This window comes from Theropithecus gelada, chromosome 8 (genome assembly GCF_003255815.1).
Source record: "Theropithecus gelada isolate Dixy chromosome 8, Tgel_1.0, whole genome shotgun sequence".
NCBI lineage: Eukaryota > Metazoa > Chordata > Mammalia > Primates > Cercopithecidae > Theropithecus > Theropithecus gelada.
This window is the reverse complement of record NC_037676.1, coordinates 37124414-37150665: the sequence shown is the minus strand read 5'-3', so window position 1 is coordinate 37150665 and position 26252 is coordinate 37124414. Positions and strand designations below refer to the sequence as shown.

General features: G+C 41.7%; 2 protein-coding genes across 13 annotated transcripts in view; one reads left to right on the top strand and one right to left on the bottom strand.

Moving 5' to 3' along the window:
- The first annotated feature begins 948 nt into the window (after positions 1-948).
- Positions 949-8967, top strand: PLPP5 (phospholipid phosphatase 5). Of its 7 annotated transcripts, none has more exons than XM_025395413.1 (7): positions 949-1049; positions 1181-1289; positions 1728-1818; positions 2226-2289; positions 2793-2917; positions 4227-4397; positions 7346-8967. In XM_025395413.1, the coding sequence occupies exons 1-7, from the start codon at positions 976-978 to the stop codon at positions 7375-7377; spliced, it is 666 nt and encodes a 221-aa protein (XP_025251198.1). In that variant the 5' UTR covers positions 949-975; the 3' UTR covers positions 7378-8967. The 7 variants fall into 7 exon arrangements, with proteins under 7 accessions (XP_025251198.1, XP_025251197.1, XP_025251200.1 ...); XM_025395412.1 differs by having other exon boundaries at positions 1782-1818; positions 6134-7626; XM_025395415.1 differs by having other exon boundaries at positions 1181-1348; positions 6134-7626.
- Positions 7987-26252, bottom strand: part of DDHD2 (DDHD domain containing 2) — a 31073-nt gene continuing 12807 nt past the window's right edge. For 4 of the 6 annotated variants that reach the window (XM_025395404.1, XM_025395409.1, XM_025395408.1 and 1 more), the window contains 11 exons: positions 24918-25126; positions 24568-24635; positions 23076-23198; positions 21287-21382; positions 18827-18943; positions 18568-18723; positions 17959-18061; positions 17656-17826; positions 17063-17225; positions 10609-10716; positions 7987-10157 (listed from right to left, as the gene is read on the bottom strand). In XM_025395404.1, coding sequence (XP_025251189.1) covers positions 10635-10716; positions 17063-17225; positions 17656-17826; positions 17959-18061; positions 18568-18723; positions 18827-18943; positions 21287-21382; positions 23076-23198; positions 24568-24635; positions 24918-25126 — 1288 coding nt within the window. In that variant the 3' untranslated portion in view covers positions 7987-10157; positions 10609-10634. Of the gene's footprint in view, positions 10194-10608; positions 10717-17062; positions 17226-17655; positions 17827-17958; positions 18062-18567; positions 18724-18826; positions 18944-21286; positions 21383-23075; positions 23199-24567; positions 24636-24917; positions 25127-26252 lie in introns of all 6 variants that reach the window. The other 2 variants (XM_025395405.1, XM_025395406.1) reach the window with 2 other exon arrangements.

The following is a 26252-nucleotide window of genomic DNA, read 5'->3' as shown; positions in this document are numbered from 1 at the left end:
AAGTCAATCTCTTTTGAGTTTCTGTGACTTGGCTAGAAGCTCTTGACACTAAGGGATTAGTGTTCATTTTCCCTGGGGGTGTTCCATTAGGGCATTACTGTATAATGACTTGATGTTGCCACATAGACTTCAAGATATATAATATTTTGAGGATTTTGTTGATTGGCCTATGTTTTATTGCATAGTGTGAAATGTGTAAAGCTTGGTTAACCTGTATATAGATAGCTTATTGTTGACTAGTTACAGTGTATTTAGGATTGCCTATAATATTTAAGCTTCTTTACTGATGTGTGTGCTGGTAGGAACATATAATTTTTGTACATTATATTTACTGATGTTGCCTTTTTTATTTTACAAATACTTTGGAATTCCAATGTGTTTTTTGCTTCCGTGAGGATTAATTTGGAAAGGTTTTTAATGACATTCCACTGATTTCAGATTTTGCTTGAGATTGACTTCAATAAATTGTCCTGTATGTTCCAAATTAAATATATGGGCTTGTTCTTTGCCAGTAATTTTTTGCTACAACACTCTGAGCAGGAGGCCATCCTGGGTGGGAGGACTAAATGACACAATCTAGCCAACCTCAGCCAGTGTAGTTTCCTGCAGAATGCGGCTGTGTTGCTAGGGAACCAGGATCTGAGAGCGAGCTGTTTGGTTTTCTGTTTAGAGGCGAGGTCCCGGGAGAAGGCTGCTCCCCGCGGTTGTGTGGTTGGGGTGTGGAGAGGAGCTGCTCATGGACCGCACGCCGACCTACTCGGCTGAAACTGGGGCGTTGGCTCCCTGCTGAACGCACCGGAGGGCAGCTCCGCTGACTTTGCGTCCCCTTTGCCCTCGGCACAGCTGCCAGGCCGGCTTCCTGGGCAGCGGCCGGAGCGCGGGCGGCTGGGAGAGGGGGCGGGGAGCAGTTCCCGGCCCGGCCCTCCCGGCGGAGGCGGCCACGTCAGCGCGGCGTCGCTCGGCGCTCGTGGCCGGATGGGGAAGGCGGCGGCGGCGGTGGCCTTTGGGGCCGAAGTGGGCGTGCGGCTCGCGCTGTTCGCGGCCTTCCTGTAAGATCCACGGCCGGGTCCGGGCGGCCCCGCTTCCCAGGCAGGCAGGCGGCAGGGGGCGGTGGGCCGGGCAGTGGGGAAGCAGGGAGGAAGCCAGGCGACCTGCTCTGCGCTTCTTTGTTCCCCTCTAGGGTGACGGAGCTGCTCCCCCCGTTCCAGAGACTCATCCAGCCGGAGGAGATGTGGCTCTACCGGAACCCCTACGTGGAGGCGGAGTATTTCCCCACCAAGCCGATGTTTGTGCGTGGAGAAAGATCGTCCCTCTTCCCTCCCCGAAACCGGGCTTCCCGCGGGCACCTGTGCTTTTTCCTCCGTGGAGACGGCCTCTGTAGGGACCTACTACCCACTCCGCTGCTATGCGCTGGGTTCCGCCTCCTAGGGCTCTAGTGTTTAAGATCCTGATTGAGAGAGGAGGCTGTCCGAGCCTCTTTCGGCTGATACAACGTTTTCCCGGGTGCTCTGTGCCTCAGCCTGAGGTACCGGGGCCCGAGCCGCACAGTTGCTGCTGTTCGCTGGTGGCGCCGCCTGGCTCCCGGTTATGCGCTTTCAGACACCTTATGTTAGCGCTAGTGAGTCCTGCTGTTTCACGTCCCTCTTTCCTGTAGGAGCTACTTTAACCATGAGTGTGGCTTTTTTTTTTTTTTTTAATTGTTTTTAACCTCTGACATTCTAATTCAGGTTATTGCATTTCTCTCTCCACTGTCTCTGATCTTCCTGGCCAAATTTCTCAAGAAGGCAGACACAAGAGACAGCAGACAAGCCTGCCTGGGTGAGCACTAGTCCTTTCTGGCCGGTGTCTTCGTGCTGGGAACCTAGGAACTCGTTGTGGGGTTCAGCCACGGTGAGCCTGTGTGGAGGCCACTGAGTTCTGCATTCCTAAAGGAACTCCATCCCCGCGGGAGAGGAAAATAGCACTGCAGGGACTTGGTTATGCAGGCTACACCGCAGGCAGCCCTGTGCCTAAATGCACTGGGTTATTTGTACTTCAGAAATGTCTTTGGCCTAGTACAAAATTCTCGACTACAAAAGTGATCACTGAAGACCTTAATTATTTTTGGGCCCAGGTCTTGTTGGATTCTATCCATCTCAGAAACAGTACGGCTGCTCTCTTAATGAGGCTATGACCATGCCTTTCCCCCTAGACAGATCCTTCTAACTTAGGGCTTTGCTTTGCAGCTGCCAGCCTTGCCCTGGCTCTGAATGGCGTCTTTACCAACACAATAAAGCTGATCGTAGGGAGGTAAGTGACGACAGCTAACCACCTCAGCGTCTGCTTCAGCCCTTACCCACCAGGACAGTGGTGGTGTCCACCACACGTCTTTCTCATTCTTTTCCCTTTATCTTCACTCTGATTTTTCTTTTCTCATTCAACGCTTACTCCCTTCCCCATACCTCAGTCCTCCAGGTGACACCTGGGCTCTTTTCTGCCCTGAACAGCATTTCCCACCAGCGGCCACAGCAGAGCCGGTCAGTGTCCTCTCGAGCACCTCCTGAAGCTGCAGTGTCATTTGCTGTTTGCCCTAGAAACTAATCATGTACTGGAGTGGGGTTTCCCCCTAATTTAAATGCTGACCTTGGAAGTAAGACTTTTCTGTTAGTGTGGTGACTATACTAATCCAGTTACTTTATTTTGCCTGGGGCACTGTTTGACCAATAGTTAACAGGATTATTAATGTCTGCTACAACTGAAAAATAATTTCTGGAGTTAATGATTTACGTTCCAACCATGCTTCTTGCTTCCAGGCCACGCCCAGATTTCTTCTACCGCTGCTTCCCTGATGGGCTAGCCCATTCTGACTTGATGTGTACAGGGGATAAGGACGTGGTGAATGAGGGCCGAAAGAGCTTCCCCAGCGGACATTCTTCCTGTATGACTATCATATGGACTCTACCCCTATGCTTGTTTTCATGTCATTGAATTTAACCTAGAAAGCTAGTAGGCTAGTAGGGATGGGAAAATCTGACTACTCTTGTTTCTAGAATTTGGAAACCCCACCCCCTGCCCCCCCCCCCCCCCGCCCCTTCTTTAGTAACTCCACAGTTTAGCAAGTCTGAGCCTTGACTATCTCGGTAAATATTACAGAACAGAAAGAATTTACCTTTATAAGATTTGCACAGTTAATTATTATTATATTATTTGCCTAGATCCTGCAATCTTGTACTAGCAGTAAAAATACCTTTAACGAAGAGTTTATGTGTGTCAGGTGCTTGGAAGCATTTTCATTTACCTAATTATAGCTCACAATAATCCAGTGAGGTGGGGACTATTATTTTTATGAGTCCCATTTATAGATGAGGAAACTAAAGCATCAACAAGTTAATTCATATAGCTAGTATTCTGAAAACTATACTCTGATAAAACATGAACTTTGGGCCGGGCGCGGTGGCTCAAGCCTGTAATCCCAGCACTTTGGGAGGCCGAGACGGGCGGATCATGAGGTCAGGAGATCGAGACCATCCTGTCTAACCCGGTGAAACCCCGTCTCTACTAAAAAAATACAAAAAACTAGCCGGGCGCCGTGACGGGCGCCTGTAGTCCCAGCTACTCGGGAGGCTGAGGCAGGAGAATGGCCTAAACCCGGGAGGCGGAGCTTGCAGTGAGCTGAGATCCGGCCACTGCACTCCAGCCTGGGCGACAGAGCTAGACTCCATCTCAAAAAAAAAAAAAAAAAAAAAAAAAAACATGAACTTTGGGGCACTAAGTCCTTCATTTTTCTTTTTGTTTCCCTTTCCTTCACAATGATTTACACTAGAAGTATACACAAAAAAGGATTAAAACATCCTCATGGCCGCGTGTGGTGGCTCATACTTGTAATCCCAGCAATTGGGAGGCCAAGACATGCAGGTCACTTGAGGCCAGGAGTTCGAAACCAGACTAACCATGGTGAAATCCCGTCTCTACTAAAAATAAAAAAATTAGCTGTGCGTGGTGGCACATGCAAATAGTCCCAGTTACTCAGGAGGCTGAGGCAGGAGAATCGCTTGAACCCGGGTGGTGGAGGTTGCAGTGAACCGAGATGGTGCCACTGCACTCCAGCCTGGATGACAGAGCAAGACTCTGTCTCAAAAATAAAGAAATAAATAAAAACATACTCATGCTTCCTAGCCTCCTATGTGGGGATGAATGAGGTAGCTTCCTTTAAAAGACACACCACTTAAAAGTTTTTCTTGTTCCAGTTGCATTTGCTGGTCTGGCCTTTGCTTCCTTCTACCTGGCAGGGAAGTTACACTGCTTCACACCACAAGGCCGCGGGAAATCTTGGAGGTTCTGTGCCTTTCTGTCACCTCTACTTTTTGCAGCTGTGATTGCACTGTCCCGCACATGTGACTACAAGCATCACTGGCAAGGTAAGCAAAGTACTCAAGCCATGGAAGCTTGCATATTTCACTCATTTTATTCTTAGCACCTAGCATAGAGGAGACGGTTACTAAATATCTGCTGAATGAACAAAATAATGAATATGGATGGTCTGGGTTCTATACTAAGAATATACATTTAAAATTATAGGAAAGATAAGATAAAAAGAGTTTACCAAAGATATCCTAATTTTTCCATTATTTGAAGCATTGTAAGTTCAAGTTAAACTGCATCTACAGGAAATTTAAAACCTCAGAGTTCAATTTACTCTCTTAAAAATTAGGTTCATTGTCATAGGACTTTTGTTCAAAAACATAAGTAAAATTCAAGAAAACGTAAAATTATAATCAAACCAAACAAGTTTAAGCTGAATGCTATAGTAAGTAAAATATCCAAATTGTAGAACACCTGGCTGGGCGTGGTGGCCTACGCCTATAATTCCAGCACTTTGGGAGGCTGAGGCAGGCGGATCGCCTGAAGTCAGGAGTTCAAGACCATCCTGGCCAACATATTGAAACCCCGTCTCTACTAAAAATACAAAAACTGAGGCCAGGCGCAGTGGCTCACGCCTGTAATCCCAGCACTTTGGGAGGGTGAGGTGGGTGGATTACCTGAGATCAGGAGTTCAAGACCAGCCTGACCAACAGAGTGAAATGCTATCTCTACTAAAAATACAAAATTAGCTGGGCGTGGTGGCACATGCCTTTCATCCCAGCTGCTTGGGAGGCTGAGGCAGGAGAATGGCTTGAACCTGGGAGGTAGAGGTTGTAGTGAGCCGACATCGCACCACTGCACTCCAGCCTGGGCAATGAGAGCAAAACTCTGTCTCAAAAATAAATAAATAAAAATACAAAAATTAGCCAGGCATGGTGGCACATGCTTGTAGTCCCAGCTACTCAGAAGGCTGTGGCAGGAGAATCGCTTGAACCCAGGAGGTGGAGGTTGCAGTGAGCTGAGATCACGCCACTGCTCTCCAGTCTGGGTGACAGAGTGAGACTCTGTCTAAAAAAAATAAAAAATTATAGAATACCTTCAAAACCACAATTCCAAAAAAACGTTGGAAGTACTGCCCACAGGTCCTCAGGAACCCTATTTTAAATAAACTAGTTTTCTGCAAAGAGAAGCAACTTTTTTTTTTTTTTTTTTTTGTGATTCTCCTGCCTCAGCCTCCTGAATAGCTGGGATTACAGGCATGTGCCACCATGCCCGGCTAATTTTTGTATTTTTAGTAGAGATGGGGTTTCACTTGGCCAGGCTGGTCTCGATCTCCTGACCTCGTGATCCACCTGCCTCGTCATCTCAAAGTGCTGGGATTACAGGCGTGAGCCACTGCGCCCGGCGAGAAGCAACCCTTAAAATACTTCATTCCTTCCTCTAGGACCCTTTAAATGGTGAAAATGGGTAGATAAATAGCAGTAAGTGGACCTTTGTTACTCTTCTGAGTTAGAAAAATTCTAATTTAGTACACTCAGAACAAAGCTTATTATACTTACTTAAGATGTGTTTTGATTTGGTGTTCAGAGAGCAACCTGACAATGATAATCCTGTAACTATGATAAAGTTGAGAATAAAAATATTTTATTTAGAAACCATAAATCTGGAATTGAGGTTATTTTAAGCACCACTGTAGAGTATCCTGGAGGGCCAGGTCCTCTACGCTACATGTGTTTGTAGTAGGATTTAGGAGCCTAATATTAAGAGAAGACATTGTTTCCACTCTCTTCAGATGTACTAGTTGGATCCATGATTGGAATGACATTTGCCTATGTCTGCTATCGGCAGTATTATCCTCCTTTGACTGATGCAGAATGCCATAAACCATTTCAAGACAAACTTGCACTTCCAACTGCACAGAAGCAGCCTGGGGATTCTTATTGTTTTGATATTTAAAAATTGAATCTGGCTGGGCATGGTGGCTCATGCCTGTAATCACAACACTTTGGGAGGCCGAGGAGGGTGGATCACCTGAGGTCAGGAGTTCGAGACCAGCATGGCCAACGTGATGAAACCCCGTCTCTACTAAAAATACAAAAATTAGCCGGGAGTGGCAATGTGCCTGTAATTCCAGCTACTCGGGAGGCTGAGGTAGAAGAATTGCTTGAACCTGGAGGCGGAGGTTCCAGTGAGCCAAGATCGTGCCACTGCACTCCAGCCTAGGCAACAGAGCGAGACCCTCCTCAAAAAAAAAAAAAAAAATTGAAACCTTAATGGAAAACAGGTGAACTAGCCCTCCTAACTGGACCATGCACAAGACAAGAAATTCTGGCCCTTTTTTCCTCTTCCAAGGTGCAAGTGAGGACATAAGCTACACTGTATTCTGCCTCCAAATGATTACACACTTTTGTCCCTGCTCACACAGATCTATCTTGAGGAGTTACGGTTCTTTTCTACTACTGTATGCCATACATTCTAGTAAAAGGATCTTTCAAAGGTGTCCAACACCTTATAAATCTGGTCTATCAGATTGATATCCGAAGATCTACAGTGTTTTTACATTTAATTTAAACGCCATTCTTAGAAAGATCTTGTCACAAAGAAGCCTTTACATAGCCCCATCTTATCTCAGAAGCTAATTATCAAAACTTAATTTCCATTTCGTATAGCTCAAGATCTTAAAATCTAGGACATGGCCAACTAAATTACTTTGATTCTGTTTACCTTCTCTGATGACAATTCCATCAAGCCTTAAATAGGAAAATGTTGAATCTGGGGTAATTTATCACTTTTGTGCACATCTTATCTGAGTCCAGCCATCTGGTACTGCTGTACATTTTGAACACCGTGGGTATAAACAATTTGTTGAATTACTAAGTGAACACAATAATAAAGAAGAAAATGGTCAGGAGTGTGGTTTCAGCACTACTAACAGATGACTGTTTCTACCTCATTTGACCATAACTGTGCTCGTGAGCTTCCTTCCTTCCATTCATGACTGAAGATCTGCTCAAATGCACCAACACTGCCAAGTGACTAAGGCAGAAAAGAAAAATGACAGGTATCATCATCTGAAGGACAGATTAATCTTTTTCTGCCTCTTCTTCACAATGGGATATAAGGAACAATTACAGGATGTCATCAGAACTGATGCTGTAGGACCTACAGCTCCCTTTCTCTTTATTGTGATTGTACTTTAAATATGACCTTGTCTTTTATGTGTATCTTCCTATATTTTCAATATATCTATCTTTTTCCTTCAGTAAACCTGATATTCAAATAAAATGGTAAATGTGTGCTTTTTAAAATATTTAAATTACATTAAGGGGCTGGAACTTTAGTAAAGCAAAACACTGAATTCCCCATCCGCCATAAGTGATTCAACTGCTGTTATCTATAGTACTGGCTAATATTTACAAATACCAAAGGAAAGTCTCTTATAATTGCCATGCTTTAAATTCTGAACTTAAATTCTGCCTATGACAATGAAAATACCAGTCAACGGGAAAGAATTTACATATTAGTTCTTTGCCCAAAACTTATTTTTTTGTTTTAGTAATACATAAAGGCAGATAAAATCGTGACTGTATTGATTTTCTTGACTTTGTGACGGGTGAGTCCAGGTAAAAGTAGGCCACTAGTCAGTATGGTTCCATTTTAGTATTTACTAAATTTTTAAATATAATCACGTAAAAAACAAACATTTCAAAAGTGCAAAATATTAGAAATCTAATCAGTGCTATTAATCTTTCCATGCAAACAATCTCTTTTGCTGAGATAAGTGATACTAGTTCTGCAGCTGGGAATATGTACAAAATGATGCTATACCAGACTTTAAAAATAGGCTTGGTCTAGAGATTGCACATAATACAAATGAAGCAGTGCAAATAATATATGACTAAATACAGGATTTCAATCAAGCTTATTATCCTGGGAATATACAGCTATAATACCATGAATAGACAAGATATAAAGTTCTTTCACAGTTACCCACCCTTCACCACTAGGAAAGAAACATTCCTTAATACAAAGAGTAGTTTATCTGGCTATCCAGGGCTATGCTGTCCATCTTTGGTTACAGGGACTCCCTCTGCTTATCCTTTGGTTTACTCTTAAACAGCGCCTGTTCTGCCAATAGGAAGAGTAAACATAAATTTGAAGACCACAACTTGGCAAAAGCTTCCCCTTAATATACAGTGAATACTTAATTCTCAATAACTCAGAGTTTATATACTTTTTAAAAAATAAAGTATTCCATATATCTGAAACTTAGTGGCATACTTAGCATTAGGCTATAAGGAGATGACAAAGAAAGGCCAGGCCTGACCTATACCCCAACCTTACCTCTACAGTCTCCATGGTGACAGTAATTACCCTTCATTTTCCTTTTCTCTCCAGAAAGGGATAAAGATCACTGCTGTCTAAGGAATGGCTTAGTAAATATTAAATGCCAGTGGCTTCGGAAACCATAACATTTATAAAAAAATTTATAAACAGTAAACCACAGCTCGCCTGCCTTTGCCACTCTATAAACAGAGGCCTGTGGAATCTGAGAGCAAGTATAAAGGATTATCATAAAGAGAACTACAAAGACAGTGACAAACTCTGACCAATGAAGAAGAAAAATCTACAGCAAAGTAGTGAAAAGATGCCTTGACAAAATTAGTGTGCAGTCACTTATGTTCTTAGAAGTAAACCTCACTTCATATGTTGCAGATTCGGCTGACACTGACTGCAATAGCTGTTTCTTGGACCCTACAGAAATAAGTTTTTCTTTCAGAATAAGTTAAACATTTCCCCCTAGCCAAACCTACCTGCCAACCAATGCTGCCTATGCCAAGAGCCTTTTAAATATGCTTTGCAGATTATGGATGCCTAAGAAGGAAAGAGGATACACAATACTACCTTAGCCCAAGTAGAAATGGCAGGTGACAAATTCTGTTTCACCATAAAGGCACCACTAAAAGATTTTATTTAGAACCTCAGCAGCCTGTACAGGCTACGTAATTTCAGGTTCATCAGCTTTTACAACTACTTTCAACATAAGAATAGAAGCTATTAGCAAATAACTTATATCAAATATAAAAGGGAGGCCTAGGATATACAACATCTTTGCTTTATAAAGATGCATCTAACATGAACTAACTTGTCAACTTTAGACTATTACAGCAGCTCAAACAGTTGCAAAAACAATGAACATCAGTGATTTCTGGCAATAAGTCTGTCAGTCAGTTCTAAGAGAGTAAACAACACTTTTTTAAAGCTACATTTTAGTCTTTCTTCATATACTACACATAAGAAAGAAATGCAGGTTAAAAAATAAATCACCCAAAAGTCTTTTTCATATCCACTGAGACTTAGCCTTCAGTTCAATACAAACAAGAGATAAGTGTACTCCAAAATGCCTTCTAAATCTCAAGAATCTGTTTCCAAACTAGAACATTTTCTAAAGATAAGCAGTAAGTTCCTTAAAAACATGTCTACGCCACCCAAAACAAATCAAACCCAAAACAGGCTATACACCATGTCAAGTACTAATCAATAAAGTGTGGCACCTACAAACTATCATCAAAGAATTAAAGATACAAACCACCCCCAGCTATGAAGAAAAAATGGCAAGTGTTTATATGAAGCCAGTGGTTAAAAGTAATAAGGCCTTTTGCTTTTCCATTCATTTCCAAAGAGGAAGATTATCTTCCAAAGACCACAGTGGTGAGTAAGTGGCAGCCAACATGCAGGAAATGACGCAGCTGAGGAGAGGAAAATTGCAGCAACAAACAGGTGGATTTTCTGGGGAAGGATCCCTCAATGTCCGTCTAGGGAAGAAAGTGGGAGAAGAGCTGCAGTCACAACTGGAAGGCAACCACAGAGAATGCCAGAGTCGAATATACAGACTTTGTAATTTCACATCTAAAAGGCTGAGTAATTTGAATCTCAGGATGGGTGGTTGGTAATTAAAATCATAACTGTTGCCACAGCAATTCTTAGTAACAGAACCATTAAGACTCTGAGTTTAGATCCTAAAAAATGACAGGTGTCATTGGACAAAATCTCTAGCAAAACAGACATACACTAATCTTCCTCTAAATGGGCTACTGTGTTTTTTTCCCCATAAATTTCTACCAGTCCCTCTAAAAATGAATAGCAGCCTAGATCCTGGTGATAGACAATAGCAAGTATATTTACAAAGAGCTTGAGGCTCCATCGCTCATTATAACATGTTAATATGTAAGAATTACACTACATACATGACATTTTAAAACTTACATTAAGCAGGCATAGATGGGTTATTTTTACTGTAAAGGCTGATCAAGGAAGATACCCTGGGTTTGGTAGATCTCTTTGAGGACCAGCAATACTGTGTCTTCAGACTCCCTATAAAGAAAAAAATTATATTGAGAAAAGGAACTAACATTTGTGCCAAATGTTTTACATATATTATCTCATTTAATCCATACAACCATTTTGCAAGTTTATTTTTCACTTTTGCAAAGAAATGAGATTCAGAGGTAATGTAATTGGCAGTGGTTTAGAAGGTGACCTAGCAAAGAACTCTGGCATTAAATCTAGTAATATAAAAAAGCTAGTAAGAGAGGCCAGGTGCGGTGGCTCACGCCTGTAATCCTAACACTCTGGGAGGCTGAGGTGAACAAGTCACTACAGGTCTGGAGTTTGAGCTAGCCTGGCCAACATGGTGAAACCCTGTCTCCACTAAAAATACAAAAACTAGGGCCAGGCACGGTGGCTCACGCCTGTAATCCCAGCACTTTGGGAGGCCGAGGTGGTTGGATCACGAGGCCAGGAGTTCGAGACCAACCTGGCCAATATGGTGAAACCCCGTCTCTACTAAAAATACAAAAATTAGCAGGGTGTGGTGGTACGCACCTGTAGTCCCAGCTACTGGGGAGACTGAGGTAGAAAAATCGCTTGAACGTGGGAGGCGGAGGTTGCAGTGAGCCGAGATCACGCCACTGCACTCTAGCCTGGGCGATAGGTGAGACTCCCTCTAAAAAAAAAAAAAAACTAGCCAGGCATGGCAGCATGTGCCTATAGTCCCAGCTATTCATGAGGCTGAGGCAGGAGAATTGCTTGAACCCAGGAGGCGAAGGTTGCAGTGAGCCAAAGGTTGCAGAGAGCCACTGCACTTCAGCCTGGGCCACAGAGTGAGACTCTGTCTCAAAAAAAAAAACAAAAACAAAGAGGCCAGTAAGAAATAACCAAGAATTGTTCCTTTTCCACAGAGATCATTCTAGAGACACTACTGAAGAGTTATCCAGTTGGTCACCTTAATTTTTAAAATATTATGCACTTTTTGGAAAAGGTAATACAATCATAAGGTTCCAAATTCCAAAAATATAATAAAGTAATGAAGTCTCCCTCCCACCTTTGTTCCTCAACCACCACCAGTTCCCATCTTCTGACAACCAGTGTTATCAATTTCTCATGCATTTTCCAGATATTATTCTATGTATGCACAAGCAATTACTTACATCCACAGTTCATAACGAAATTTGATTTAAAAAGATTAACATTCATGAGGGACTGCCTTAAGGATATAAGGCTCTAATTCTTCTAGATCTGTGGTTCAACATTTATGGAGTCATGCATCCTTTTGAGAATCTAATGAAATTATGGATTTCTCCCCAGAAAGGATCACATTGCAACCACAATTATAAATGTGTATTTCACTGGATTCATAGACTTCCCTCATCTCCCACAAACTCATAGACACAGACCCCAGCTTAAGAAATTCCTGTATCAACAAGTGGGAATTAGCTCTATCAGATATTAAAATGGTACATAAATAAGCAAATCAATAAATAAGAAGTTGAGAAATAGTCCCATTTATGTATAGGAATTTAATTAAGTGGCCATGCACGGTGGCTCACACCTATAATCCTAACATTCTGGGAGGTTGAGGCAGGTGGATCACCTGAGGTCAGGAGTTCGAGACCAGCCTGGCCAACATAGTGAAACCCCATCTCTACCAAAACTACAAAAACTAGCTGGGCATGGTGGCGCATGCCTATAGTCCCAGCTACTCAAGAAGCTGAGGCAGGAACATCATTTGAACCCAGAAGGCAGAGGTTGCAGTGAGCCAAGATCATACTACTGCACTTCAGCCTGGGTGACATAGCAAGACTCTGTCTCAGAAAAAAAACCAAAGAATTTAATTAAGTTAGAATCTCAAATCTATTAATAGTGTTGAGACATGTGGGGAAAAAAGGACCTGAATCTGAATCAGATTTATATGTAAAAATGAGATGATAAAATATTAGAATAGCCAGGCATGGTGTTGCACACCTGCAGTCCCAACTACTCAGGAGGCCAAGGAAAGAGGATTGCTTGAGCCCAGGAATTCAAGGGCCTAGTGCACTAAGATCATGCCTGTGAAAAGCCACTGCATTCCAGCCTGGGCAATATAGCAAGATCCTGTTTCTTAAAAAAAGAAAAAATAAATAAATACATATATATATATATATATATGAATATACTGTGTTGGCTGGGTACGGTGGCTCATGCCTATAATCCCAGCACTTCGGGAGGCCGAGGTGGGTGGATCGCTTGAGTTTGAGACCAGCCTGACCAACATGGTGAAACCCTGTCTCTACTAAAAAGACAAAATTAGCCAGGTGTGGTAGTACACACCTGTAATCCTGGCTACTTGGGAGGCTGAGGCAGGAGAATCACTTGAACCTGGGAGGCAGAGGTTGCAATGAGCCAAGATCACACCACTGCACTCCAGCCTGGGCGACAGCGTGAGACTCCATCTCAAAAAACAAAAACAAACAAACAAACAAAAACTGTGGTAAGAATTTTTTTAGAAAGTAAGGAAGATCTTTCTGAGTATGACACAAATTCCAGAAACTAAAAAGCAAATGTCAACACATTATATTACATAAAAATAAAAATTTTGACCAGACACAGTGGCTCATGCCTATAATCCCCACACTTTGGGAGGCAGGTGCAGGTGGATCACCTGAGGTCAGGAGTTCAAGACCAGCCTGGCCAACATGGTGAAACCCCATCTCTACTAACAATACAAAAATTTTAGCTAGGCATGGTGGCGCATGCCTGTAATCCCAGCTACTCAGGAAGCTGAGGTACAAGAATCGCTTGAACCTGGGAGGCAGAGGTTGCAGTGAGCCAAGATCATACCACAGCAGTCCAGCCTGGGCAACAGAGTGAGACTCCTTCTCAAAAAAAAAAAAAAAAAAAAAAAAAAAGTTGTTGGCCAGATATGGTGGCTTACACCTGTAATCCCAACACTTTGGGAAGCCAAGTGGGAGGATCACTGGAGCCCAGGAGTTCAAGACCAGCCTGGGCAGCATGGCAAAACCCCATTTCCACAAAAAAATTTAAAAAATGAGCTAGGCATGGTGGTACACACCTGTGGTCCTAGCTATTCCCAGCTGCTCGGGAGGCTGAGATGGGAGGATGGCATGAGTCCAAGGTCGAGGCTGCAGTGAGCTATAATCACACCACTGCACTCCAGCCTGGGTGATAAATAGAGGGAGACTCTCTCACAAAAAAAAAAAAAAAATTCTGATGCAGAGCAAATGAAAACTCTCAAACATTGCTGATGGAGATGTAAACTGCTGGTGGCAAAACAGTTCGGCAGTTTCTTTCAAAGATACACCTCCATGTAGCATCCACCCATTCCATTCCTATTTCCCAAGAATATGTGCTGGTCAAGTCTTATAGAACGTTCCTAGCAGCTTTATTTGTTAATAGCCCAAAACTGGAAACTATCCAAATATTCATCAACAGGTGAATGGATAAACTGTGATGTATCAATATAATGGAATACTACTTAGCAATAAAAAGGAACAACCTATTGATACACACAACATGGATTACGTCTATAATCCCAACATCTTGGGGGGCCAAAGCAAGAGGACTGCTTGAGGCCAGGAGTTTGACACCAGCAGGGGTAACATAATGAGACCCCATCTCTACGAAAATAAATTAAAAAAAAAAAAATTAGGCCCAGTGGCACATGCCTGCAGTCCCAACTTCTCAGGAAGCTGAGATGGGAGGATCCCTTGAGCCTAAGAGGATCCCTTGAGCCCAGAGATCTAGGCAACAGTGAGCCATGATTGTGTCACTGCACTCCAGCCTGGATGACAGAACAAGACTCTGTCTCAAAAAAAAAAAAAAAAAGAGCTAAATGCCAAAGAGCAAAAGTATATACTGTAGGATTCCAAATACAAGTCATAAGCAAACTACAGTGACAGATCAGTGGCTCCCTGGAAATCAGGAGAGAGGAAAAGAAGGAAGGGATTACAAAAGGCACAAGGAAACTTTTGAGAGTGATGAATATGTTAAGTTGATTATAGTGACGGCTTCACAGGCATATACATGTCAAAACTCATCAAATGTGTATTCTTTTAATATGTGCAGTATATTGTACATTTTTCACCCAACAAATTGGCAAAGATTTAAAATTATTAAAACTGTTGGAAAAGCTGTGGAGAAACACACACTTTCATACATTATTGCTGGGAGTATAAAAAGGTACAACCTCTTATTTGGCAATATTTATCAAATTTTACAAATGTGCATACCCTTTATGCCATTGATTCCGATTTGAAGTATTTTACATTACAGATATACTCATGAGTAGGTGAAATGACACGAACAAGGTGTGTGCAAAAGAAAAGGAAAGCTGAAAGTCCATGAGTGGAGGACAGCTTAAATAAATTATGGTGTATTTAGACAATGGAAGACTATGTAGCTAAAAAAAATGAAGAAACTACATATAATAGGTTAAAAAATGCCAAGATATACTAGTAGAAAAAACAAGGCACAGAACATTGTCTTTAATATGACACTATTTGTATTTTTAAAAGAAGGGAAAGAATATATTCACATACATATATTTATTATGGAGGCATAAAATAGTGGCTAGAAGATATTTTACAGTAGCTGTATATGGGGAAGAAACTAGTTGCAAGGAACAAAATTAAAAAGAAGCTTTTCATTATTTTTCTTTCTTTGAATTTCAAACCATATGAACGTGCTGCCCACACAAAAATATTAAAAGAACGCTTCTTTCTTTTCTATCAAGCCAGATCACCAGAGATCATTCTTAGCATTATTTTAGTCCCTTACAAGATTGCTTTTAATGAACTGCACTTCGATTTTATGTCATGGCCTCTACTGTATTTATTACATACAAATGATAGTGATTGCATCAGATAATTCCTTATCAGAATTCAAGAGAAAAATTCTTCTTAGGACCTTTGAGCTTGTTTTTTTTTTTTTTTTTTGAGATGCAGTCTCACTCTGTCACCCAGGCTGGAGTGCAGTGGCACGATCTCGCCTCACTGCAACCTCTGCCTCCCAGGTTCAAGCAATTTTCCTGTCTCAGCCTCCCTAGTAGCTGGAACTACAGGCATGCACCACCACACCTGGCTAATTGTATCTTTGGTAGAGACGGGATTTCACCATGTTGGCCACTTTCATTTTTAAATGTTCTGAGCTTTCATTTTTAAAACACTTATCTCTGACCCACCTTATTTTCCTTGCTTTATTTTTATAAAAACTTCTTCAGGGATTAATTTGTATTCTTTTATACTATTCTTTTTTTCAGACATGGTCTCGCTCTGTCACCCAGGCTAGGGTGCAGTGGCACCATCATGGCTCACTGCAGCCTTCAACTCCTGGCCTCAAGCAATCCTCCTTCCTCAGCCTCCCAAAGTGCTGGGATTGTAGGCATGAGCCACCATATCCGGCCTGAATTTCAATAAGCACATTAATCCATTCTACAATCCATCAGGTAACCAATTATATTTAATAATAATTCTTCCCAGACGTGGTAGCTGATGCCTGTAATTCCAGCACTTTGGGAGGCGGAGACGGATTGATTGCTTGAAGTTTGAGACCAGCCTGGGCAACACGGCAAAACCCTGTCTCTACAAAAATTAGCTGGGCATGGTGGTGCACAACGGTCATCCTACTTATTAGGGAGACTGAGGTGGGAGGATCACTTGAGTCCAGGAGGTCAAGGCTGCAGTGAACTATGAGCATGCCACTGCACTCCAGCCTGAGTGACACAGCAAGACCCTGTCTCAAATAATAAAATAAAATAATAATTAATTCTGTCATATTATAATGACAGTAATATTTTTTCCACTTCATTCATGTGCACCTAAATGGCCAGAAGACACATTTTTAACACGAAGCTAATTGAATTTATGGTTGTTGGCATCATTAGCCTCATCCATGTTCTACCCAGCTGCAAAATAAAGTAACAGTGTGTTTAAACCAGATTCTTGAAATGACATGAAATGACATGATTGTGCTTGTGCTGTCTAAATGAGAAGTCATTTTAATCCCAAAGGTACACAGGTCTTCTTTTTTGAAACAGGGTCTTGCTCTGTCACCCAGGCTAGAGTGCAGTGGTGTGATCATGGCTCACTGTGGCCTCAAACTCCTAGGCTCAAGCGAGCCTCTTGCCTCAGCCTCCCAAGTAACTGGGACTGTAAGTGCATACCACCATGCCCAGCTAATTTAGTTTTTGTAGAGATGAGGTCTTGCTATGTTGCCCAGGCTGTCTCAAACTCCTGAACTCAAGCAATCGTCCACCTTGGCCTCCCGAAGTGCTGAGATTATAAGCCTGAGCCAATGCACCTGGCCTATCCTCCTTTTCCTACATCTATCAAATATCTATGAAACAGGTAAATAAACAAAACAAACAAAAATAAACAACATTTACCAGTAGCACAGATGGCTTTGTAAAGCAAATAAATACTCATTAAAACTTTCAATAGGCTTCTCCTGTAGCACATAGTCAATGCGTTGGCCTCCATTCAGCATCCCCACATTGATAGGCAGGACTTCTTCTTTAACTGCCACAGAGGTCTCTTCTGGGTTAACATCTGGATATGGAAGAACCATAATAAGAATCTAAAACCTTTGGCCTTCAGGGTTATCCTGTTAACTTCTCCTCATACTCCAAGTTTACCGCAGAGAGTAAACTGTTCTCTCTCTCTGTTCAGAGAGCTCTCTCCCATCTTCCTCCTCTCAATCTCCTTCAAGCTCCTTCTCAGGTCACAGTAATTTTGTCCAATCCCCTTTTCTGCTTTTGCGCAACACATCTCATTACCTATACCATTGACAGCTAGGTCATTTGCCTTGGGTTTATAATAAATGCAAGCAGGAATAGAGCTCTTTAGAAGTTGAAAACTAAAGCAAAATAATGCAGTATTAACTATGACATTAAATGTTAAATTAAATTAACTATGAAAAACACCACACCATGGCATCCCTCTTATCTGGCAGCTGGTCAACGTGTACAGTGTCACTGACCACTAGGCTTCTCTGAAGTTGATTCAGGTTCTGCTTCAGTTTCTTCTGCCGCTTCTGAAACTTGTAAGGCAGGGTATGGAGCTCTGGTAAAAGACTTCCAGGCCATCCGCAGCGAACCTAGCAAGTTGTTCTTAAGGTCCATACTCATTCTGGTCAAGCCCTCTCTCAGTTCTGAAACATATAAATAAAGAACATTAAATAACTTACAAAGAGTTTAGGGTCCAACACAGCTGAACAGAGTGAATGATGCCCTTTGCACTGGCCAAAAGGTCTAGAATTATCAAGTTCTATGCTCAGACTTACCTAAGTGCATCCGCTTCCTGCCTTTATGATGTGGGATCAGCATTGGCTCAAATTCCACTCCTGGGACCACCATTGGTTCAATCCTATAGGCCACAGGATCAAACTACATAGAAAAAACAAGAGCTACATTTACCTCTGCTGAGTACAGTCTGGAAACTATGTAACTTCTTTTTTTTTTTTGAGATGAGGTCTCGCTCTGTCACCCAAGCTGGAGTGCAGTGGTGCAATCATGGCTGAGGTGCACTCCAGCCTGGGTGACAGAGCAAGACCCTGTTTCAAAAAAAAAAAAAAAAAAAAAATCAATACCTGAGGTAGCAATCAACTCCTGGGCTCAAGCAATCCTCCTGCCTCGAACTCCCAAAGTGCTGGGATTACAGGCATGAGCCACCATGCACAACCAGAACTATATATCTTAAGCAAGAATAATCATAAGTTCATTTAAAAAAATGTACAGCTCTGTTCCATCACTTCTAAATCAATACTATTATAAGTTGTCTCATTGCTAGAGAATGGAATAGGAAAAAAAAATCAACACAACAGAAAATCCTCTGTTCTTTAACAATAAGCCCTGTTATTTAGGTAAAACCACAATAGCTATACAATGCTTACAGGGTGATAAATATTGAAGAAACCTTTGCACGTCGGAAATCTGTAGTTGGGATCAATTCTTTTTAGTCCTCGGACAGTAAGGAACATTCCAATGGGAGATCCAAAGGCAAAGAATATTTCTGGTTTATAGATGAGCCGGGGATATTTCACAGACACCTCAAAGGAGGAAAATAAAAGCAAATCTCATTAATAACAAAAGTTACATCTGTTTCTACCATACCAATAGCAGGCGGTAAAATGATCAGAAAGAATTAGTTACCTGCCCAATGCCAACATCCAGATAATCACTATTTCTAGTATTACTGCTACTGCAGAACTCAGATTCTTTGGGGATGTTTGCCCCTGAAGCAGGCTGCAGGGTTGGTCTATTAATACCCTAAAGAATAAAAAATAGTTATGTGGAGAAGCTGGGCATGGCAGCACGCACCTGCAGTCCCAGCTACTCAGGACCCTGAGGTAGGTAGGAGGATTGTTTAAGCCCATGAGTGCAAGTCCAACCTGGGCAACATAGTCTCTATTAAAAAAAAAAAAAATTATGAGGAGCTACTATATAGTAAAAGTACAGACAAAGGATTATATAGTTTTCTACTGGTTTGAAAGGACCCTTAGGAAAGTTCTGAAATGGCAGCCAAAAATTCTAGGAAGATTTCCTCAGAAAACAAGATTAAATTATTGCCTTAAATTGTTAACTGACATTCTTACACGCTCTAAAATGATGAAAGTCATACATAGCCATTTCGGCAGCAGTTGAAACTTTAGGCAACAATCATAAGAGAAAACAATAGCAGGGTACTGTGGGAAGATAATGCTGAGGACTGCTAGAGTTCTATGAAGTGCTGTGCCTCTGTAATCAAGTAGGATGTCAATGGGCTGGGCCAAGAACTGAGTCTTTAAAAAGAACTGAGCCAGGCCAGGCGCGGTGGCTCAAGTCTGTAATCCCAGCACTTTGGGAGGCCGAGACGGGCGGATCATGAGGCCAGGAGATCGAGACCATCCTGGCTAACACGGTGAAACCCCGTCTCTACTAAAAAACACAAAAAACTAGCTGGGCGAGGTGGTGGGCGCCTGTAGTTCCAGCTACTCGGGAGGCTGAGGCAGGAGAATGGCGTAAACCCGGGAGGCAGAGCTTGCAGTGAGCTGAGATCTGGCCACTGCACCCCAGCTTGGGCGACAGAGCCAGACTCTGTCTCAAAAAAAAAAAAAAAAAAAAGAACTGAGCTACCTGCTAAAAAGTTGGAAAAGAACTACCTACTGGCCGGGCATGGTGGCTCATGCCTGTATCCCCACCACTTTGGCAGGCTGAGGTGGGCGGATCACTTGAGGTCAGGAGCTTAAGACCAGCCTGGCCAACATGGTGAAACCCCATACTAAAAATACAAAAATTAGCTGGGTGTGGTGTCGCACACCTGTAATCCCAGCTACTTGGGAGGCTGAAGCAGGAGAATCACTTGAACTCAGGAGGCGGACGTTGCAAGTGAGCCAAGATTGTGCAACGAGCGAGACTCCGTCTCAAAAAAAAAGAAAGAAAAGAACTAACTAATAAGACATGGAAGAGAAATTCAGTGACCAGAAGAACTGAATGTGGAAGTACTGTTACAACATAGGTAAACCTTGAGAATATCATGCTAAGTGAAAGAAACCAGTCACATGGCTCAAAAGGTCACATATTGTATGATTCCATTTATATGGAATGTCCAAAATAAGCAAATCTGTAGAAACAGAAAGTAGACTAGTGGTTGACTCTAATTAGTGGTTGACTCCCTGGGGGCAGGGAGCAATGAGGAGCGACAGCAAATAGGTATGGGGTTTCCCTAAAGGAGAATGGAAATGTGCTGAAATTGGATAGTGGTAATGGTTATAAAACTCTATGAATACACTAAAAACCATTAAATTGTAAACTTTAAAAGGGGGAATTTTATGGTATGTGATGTGAATTATATATTGGTAAAGCTCTCATGAAAAGAAAAAAAGCAAAAAAATAAATAAATAAATGGAAGGAGAATTCCAGAGGAAAGAAGACTTCTGAAGCTAATGACACTTTTAAGGACGTAAAAAAAAAGACGGGCCAGGAGCGGTTATTCATGTCTGTAATCCCAGCACTTTGAGAGGCTGAGGCAGGTGGGTCACCTGAGGTCAGGAGTTCAAGACCAGCCTGGCCAACATAGTTAAACCCCATCTCTACTAAAAATACAAAAAGTTAGCTGGGCATGGTGGTGCGCACCTGGAATCCCAGCTACTCAAGAGGATGAAGCAGGAGAATCGCTTGAACCCAGGAGGTGGAGGTTGCAGTGAGCTGAGATCACCCACTGTATTCCACCCCAGGCAACAGAGCGAGATTTCATTTCAAGAGAAAAAAAGAAAAAAAAGAAAAAGAAAAAAAAAAGGATGTAAAAAAGAAAATGTGTTTAATTTCTAGAAAGAGAGCCAAAGATTGGCCAGGCGCAGGTGGCGGGCACCTGTAGTCCCAGCTACTCAGGAGGCTGAGGCAAAAGAATCGCTTGAACCTGGGAGGCAGAGGTTGCAATGAGCTGGCATCACACCACTGCACTCCAGCCTCAGTGACAGAGCAAGACTCCGTCTCAAAAAAAAAAAAAAAAGAGCCAAAGATCCATTACCAAAAAACTGCTTGACTTCCCAGAATAAACATCCCGCAAAATACAAGGATACACTATGGACATCAAAGAATTGCTTGGTCCAACAAGCTGTATTAGGCACATACCGTTGCGTTTTTTCTGGTACTGAAATAGTTTAATATCTTCTTTCTTGGTCCTAAAGGAATTCCCATTTCCTGAAGATCTCGGTCTGTACATAAAGCCTATGCACAGAAAACCAAGTCTTTCTTATTTCTAGACAAAATAAAATCAATCCTGTCCCCTAAGAGGATTAAGACCTAGGCACTCTGTTGCTGCCTGTCTCTCTAGTAGTAAAACATCATATAATAACTTCCAGAAAAAAGGACCTGTTTTATTCATGAAACACCCTAAAAAAGAATAGAAAATATCAATACTTGTAATATCAACATTACAATAATACAGACAACATTGTGTTATTGTAAAAAAAAAAAAAAAAAAAAAAACCCAGAGAAGTTGGGTATGTAAGGACTTCAGGACATAAAAATCTTCCTTGATTTCTATACTGACTTAGATGTCACATGCCTGAGAAGGATTATACTCCTGCTCATGAATGCAAGCATTGAGAACATACAGCAAACACACAAGTACGCAACAGGTTAACGATCAAGATCTCAAGTGTCACTCATCTTTTTTTTTTTTGTTTTTGAGACGGAGTCTTGCTCTGTCGCTCAGGCTGGAGTGCAGTGGCACAATCTCAGCTCACTGCAACCTCCACCTCCTAGGTTCAAGCGATTTTCCTGCCTCAGCCTCCCAAGTAGCTGGGATTACAGGTGCCTGCCACCAGGCCCAGCTAATTTCTTGGTATTTTTAGTAGACGCAGGGTTTCACCATGTTGACCAGGCTGGTCTCGAACTCCTGACCTCGTGATCCGCCCACCTTGGCCTCCCAAAGTGCTGGGATTACAGGTGTGAGCCACCATACCTGGCCAACTGTCACTCATTAGGGAAGCCTTCCTGCACCTTCTGAGACCAGGTTAATTCTTACAATACGGTGTACTTTCCCTACTTAGTTCTTATTGTAATTGCAATGATGTGTGTGATTATTTAATATGTGTCTTCCCCAGTAAACTATAAACACTATGAGGTCAGGGATCATATGTCTTATTTACCAGTCTATCCGGTACTTGGTATAGTAAGCATTTTCTAAATATCTGTTACATGAGTGAATGTATCACAAACCAGAAAAAGGCCAAACAAAAGTGGAAAAAACAAAAAACAAATAAACAAGCTGGCTGGGCACCGTGGCTCACACATGTAATTCCAGCACTTTGGGAGGCAAAGGTGGGTGGATCATGGGGTCAGGAATTCCAGACCAGCTTGGCCAACATGGTGAAACCCCGTCTCTACTAAAAATACAAAAATTAGCCAGACATGGTGGCGGGCACCTGTAATCCCAGCTACTCGGGAGGCTGAGGCAGAAGAACTGCTTGAACCCCAGAGACAGAGGCTGCGGTGAGCTGAAGATCACACCATTGAACTCCAGCCTGGGCAAGAGTGAGACTCCAACTCAAAAAATAAATAAATAAAAAATAAACAAGCAAATAACAGTAGAGTTCTTGAAAGTACAATAGAAAATTAGAGTTGGAATAGCTAATGGTTATTTATTTGTTTGTTCTTGCACTCATGTTTTCTATGAGCCGTACTGGTTAGTCTGCTCCACTGCTCTATGAATATCAATATGGCCATCTGAACTTTGAACTTCGAACAAGGCAAAGGTCACTTGATATGATAAAAAGCAAATAAATAATGCTAAGGAACATTAATGATAAAGTATTTATGACTAAAAAGTGTCTAAAGGGTATGCACTTAGTAAACATGATGAACAATAAAAATACTGAAAATGGCTTAGCATAAAGTTTTAAAAGATTATTTTTACCAGAGCTTCCTTATCTACTTTCTCCTTCTCAAAGATATCAAAGAATTCAGAGAGCTGAAGTTTCTTCAAATCTTCCTCTAGTGTAGGTGTATCTCCTTGATCCATTACAATATTTAGCGAATCCTAAAAATTAAATTATAAAGCTCATATTTTCAAAATTCATTTAGTTTCCTTTATACTATTTTGCAGTAAAGAAATACATAGATTTCCACAGCAATGTATCTTAACTTTAACAAACTGTCATTTATGCAAGATATAAATTAAGAGGTTCCAAGGTTTTGCGACTTCAATTGAAAACATGTTTTTAAAGAAATGAGTAAAATATTCATCATCATTAACAAACATTTGCTGAATTTTAAGGGAGCTCGGTGCTTAAGAAATTAGGAAAATGGTGCTTAAGAAATAAAACAGTCTAGACTGGGCATGGTGGCTCACGCCTGTAATCCCAGCACTTTGGGAGGCCGAGGTGGGCAGATCACAAGGTCAGGAGTTCAAGACCAGCCTGACCAACATGGTGAAACCCCAACCCTACTAAAGATACAAAAATTAGCAGGGTGTGGTAGTGTGTGCCTGTAATCCCAGCTACTGGGGAGGCTGAGGCAGGAGAATCATTTGAACCCTGGAGGCGGAGGTTGCAGTGAGCCAAGATCGTGCCACTGCATTGCATTCCAGCCTGAGCGACAGAACGAGACTATCTCCAAAAAAAAAAAAAATAGAAATAAAACAGTCTAAGACAAAAGCTCTGCTCTGGAGGAACTCATGGTCCAACAGGAGAAATAGGTACCAAATCAATCCTATAGATGATACATGGTTATAGGAATTTTTACTAAAAATGTTTAAACATCAAGTTCCCCAATACTTTCGAACAGTTTCTATAAATCATATCAATTTGTAGCCAATTCATTCATTTGTTCATATGCAAACTTCATTTAGCTCAATGATTCCGTAACTCAGCAGTGCATATTTTTGAGACGGAGTCTCACTCTGTCACCCAGGCTGCAGGGCAGTGGCACGATCTCTGCTCACTGCAACCTCCACCTCCCAGGTTCAAGCGATTTTCCTGCCTCAGCCTCCCAAGTAGCTGGGATTACAGGCACACACCACCATGCCCAGCTAATTTTTGTATTTTTAGTACAGATGGGGTTTCACCATGTTGGCCAAGTTGGTCTTGAACTCCTGACCTAAGGTGATCCACCAGCCTCAGCCTCCCAAAGTGCTGGGATTACAGGCATGAGCCACCACACTTGACCAGCAGTGCATGTTCACAAAAGAAAATAAGATAAACAATTATTATTTGTAGAAGCATATTATTATCTTGCTTCTATAATCCAAGAATGACAGAGATAATTAAAAGTCTGTTAAAATGGAAATAAGTGTAAATGTAATGTCATGACATGAAACTAAACTCAGCTAAAAACAAAAAATAAGTCTAAAATCTATAAATCCTTACTAAAGAAAACTACAAGAAAACCTAGCTGAACATCTAAATTACCTTTTCACTGTCAATATCCCCCAAAGAATCTTTCTGATTTGTTAGGATATCAAACAATATAAGCGAACCTATAAGTAAAATAGAAGAAGGGACAATTTCTAAGCATTAGCACTAAATGGCTGTCTGTTATACAAAAAAGTCATAAGCCAATTACATATGTAAGCAAATCTACACAGCAAGGAGTCTTTCTTTCCAATTTACCACCACCCTTCCAACCCCTTCCAAATTTCTTGATCAGAGACCACTTCCAGACCTCTGAATTTCCTACTGATAAAAGACACTGTGCTTCAAAAACAGGTGTCTTTAAAATGTGATAGTCTTCTCTGGTCACACAGAATTCATTTTGTTACCTAAACTATGACCAGCAATGGATACACCCCCTTTGAAATCAGGGTTCCTCTGCAGAAAAAGTGTGTATATTCGGTTCATTTCAGAAGCAACTGTGTCCACAATAGTCTGACAGTAGGTGGGGCTATTGTAGAAGAAGACATCCAGAATTGTGTCATTGGTGAAGTGCCTGAGGCGGTTAATGCTGGGCAGGGTTATTCGCTGCAGATCTCTGAAAAAAGGAAAAATAATTTAAGCAGGAAACCTAAATACATTTAATAGCCACTTCCAATTTTAAGCCTTCAAGCTTAGACTTAAACATTTTATAAGAAACAATTGTCGATTTATACGAAAAAACAAAAAGAGGACAAAGGAACATGTGTAATGAAGCCAGAGGGATGTGATCAGCAAAATTCAGAAAATATGAAACCCTACAAGTCAAACCCATTTCTTCCATACATAAACTACAAGAAAACAATAGATGTAGACAGCGAGGTAAGTGGTAATCAAGAAATTAAGAGACTTTTTTTTTTTTTTGAGATGGAGTCTTGTTCTGTTGCCCAGGCCGGAGGGCAGTGGCACAATCTCAGCTCACTGTAACCTCCACCTCCCAGGTTCAAGCGATTCTCCTGCCTCAGTCTCCCAAGTAGCTGGGATTACAGGCGCCTGCCACCAGGCCCGGCTAATTTCTTGGTATTTTTACTAGAGACAAGGTTTCACCATGTTGACCAAGCTGGTCTCGAACTCATAGCAATTGCAGGCATGTGCCACCATGCCCAGCTAATTTTTGTAGTTTTAGTAGTGACGGGGTTTTGTCATGTTGGCCAGGCTGGTCTCAAACTCCTGACCTCAGATGATCCACCTGCTTTGGCCTCCCAAAGTGCTGGGATTACAGGCATAAGCCACTATGCCCAGCCCAAGAGAGACTTATAATAAAAGATATATCAACTAATTGCAATGTATGGACTTATTTGGATCCCAGTTTAAAATGTGTTTGTAATTATATAAATATGTACATAAAAATTAATGTGTATATATAATTAATGTATATAAAAATATGTATATAAAATATAATAGACAACTGGAAATTTGAACACTGACTAGGTATTTGATGACATTAAGAAATTTTTAAGTGTGATAATAGTGTTATGGTTATACATTTTTTAAGTCCTTTAAAATACACTGTTCAGGGCCGGGTGTGGTGGCTCACGCCTGTAATCCCAGCACTTTGGGAGGCTGAGGCGGGCAGATCACGAGGTCCAAAGTTTGAGACCAGTCTGTCCAACAGAGTGAAACCCCGTCTCTACCAAAAATACAAAAAATTAGTGGGGTGTGGTGATGTGTACCTGTAATCCCAG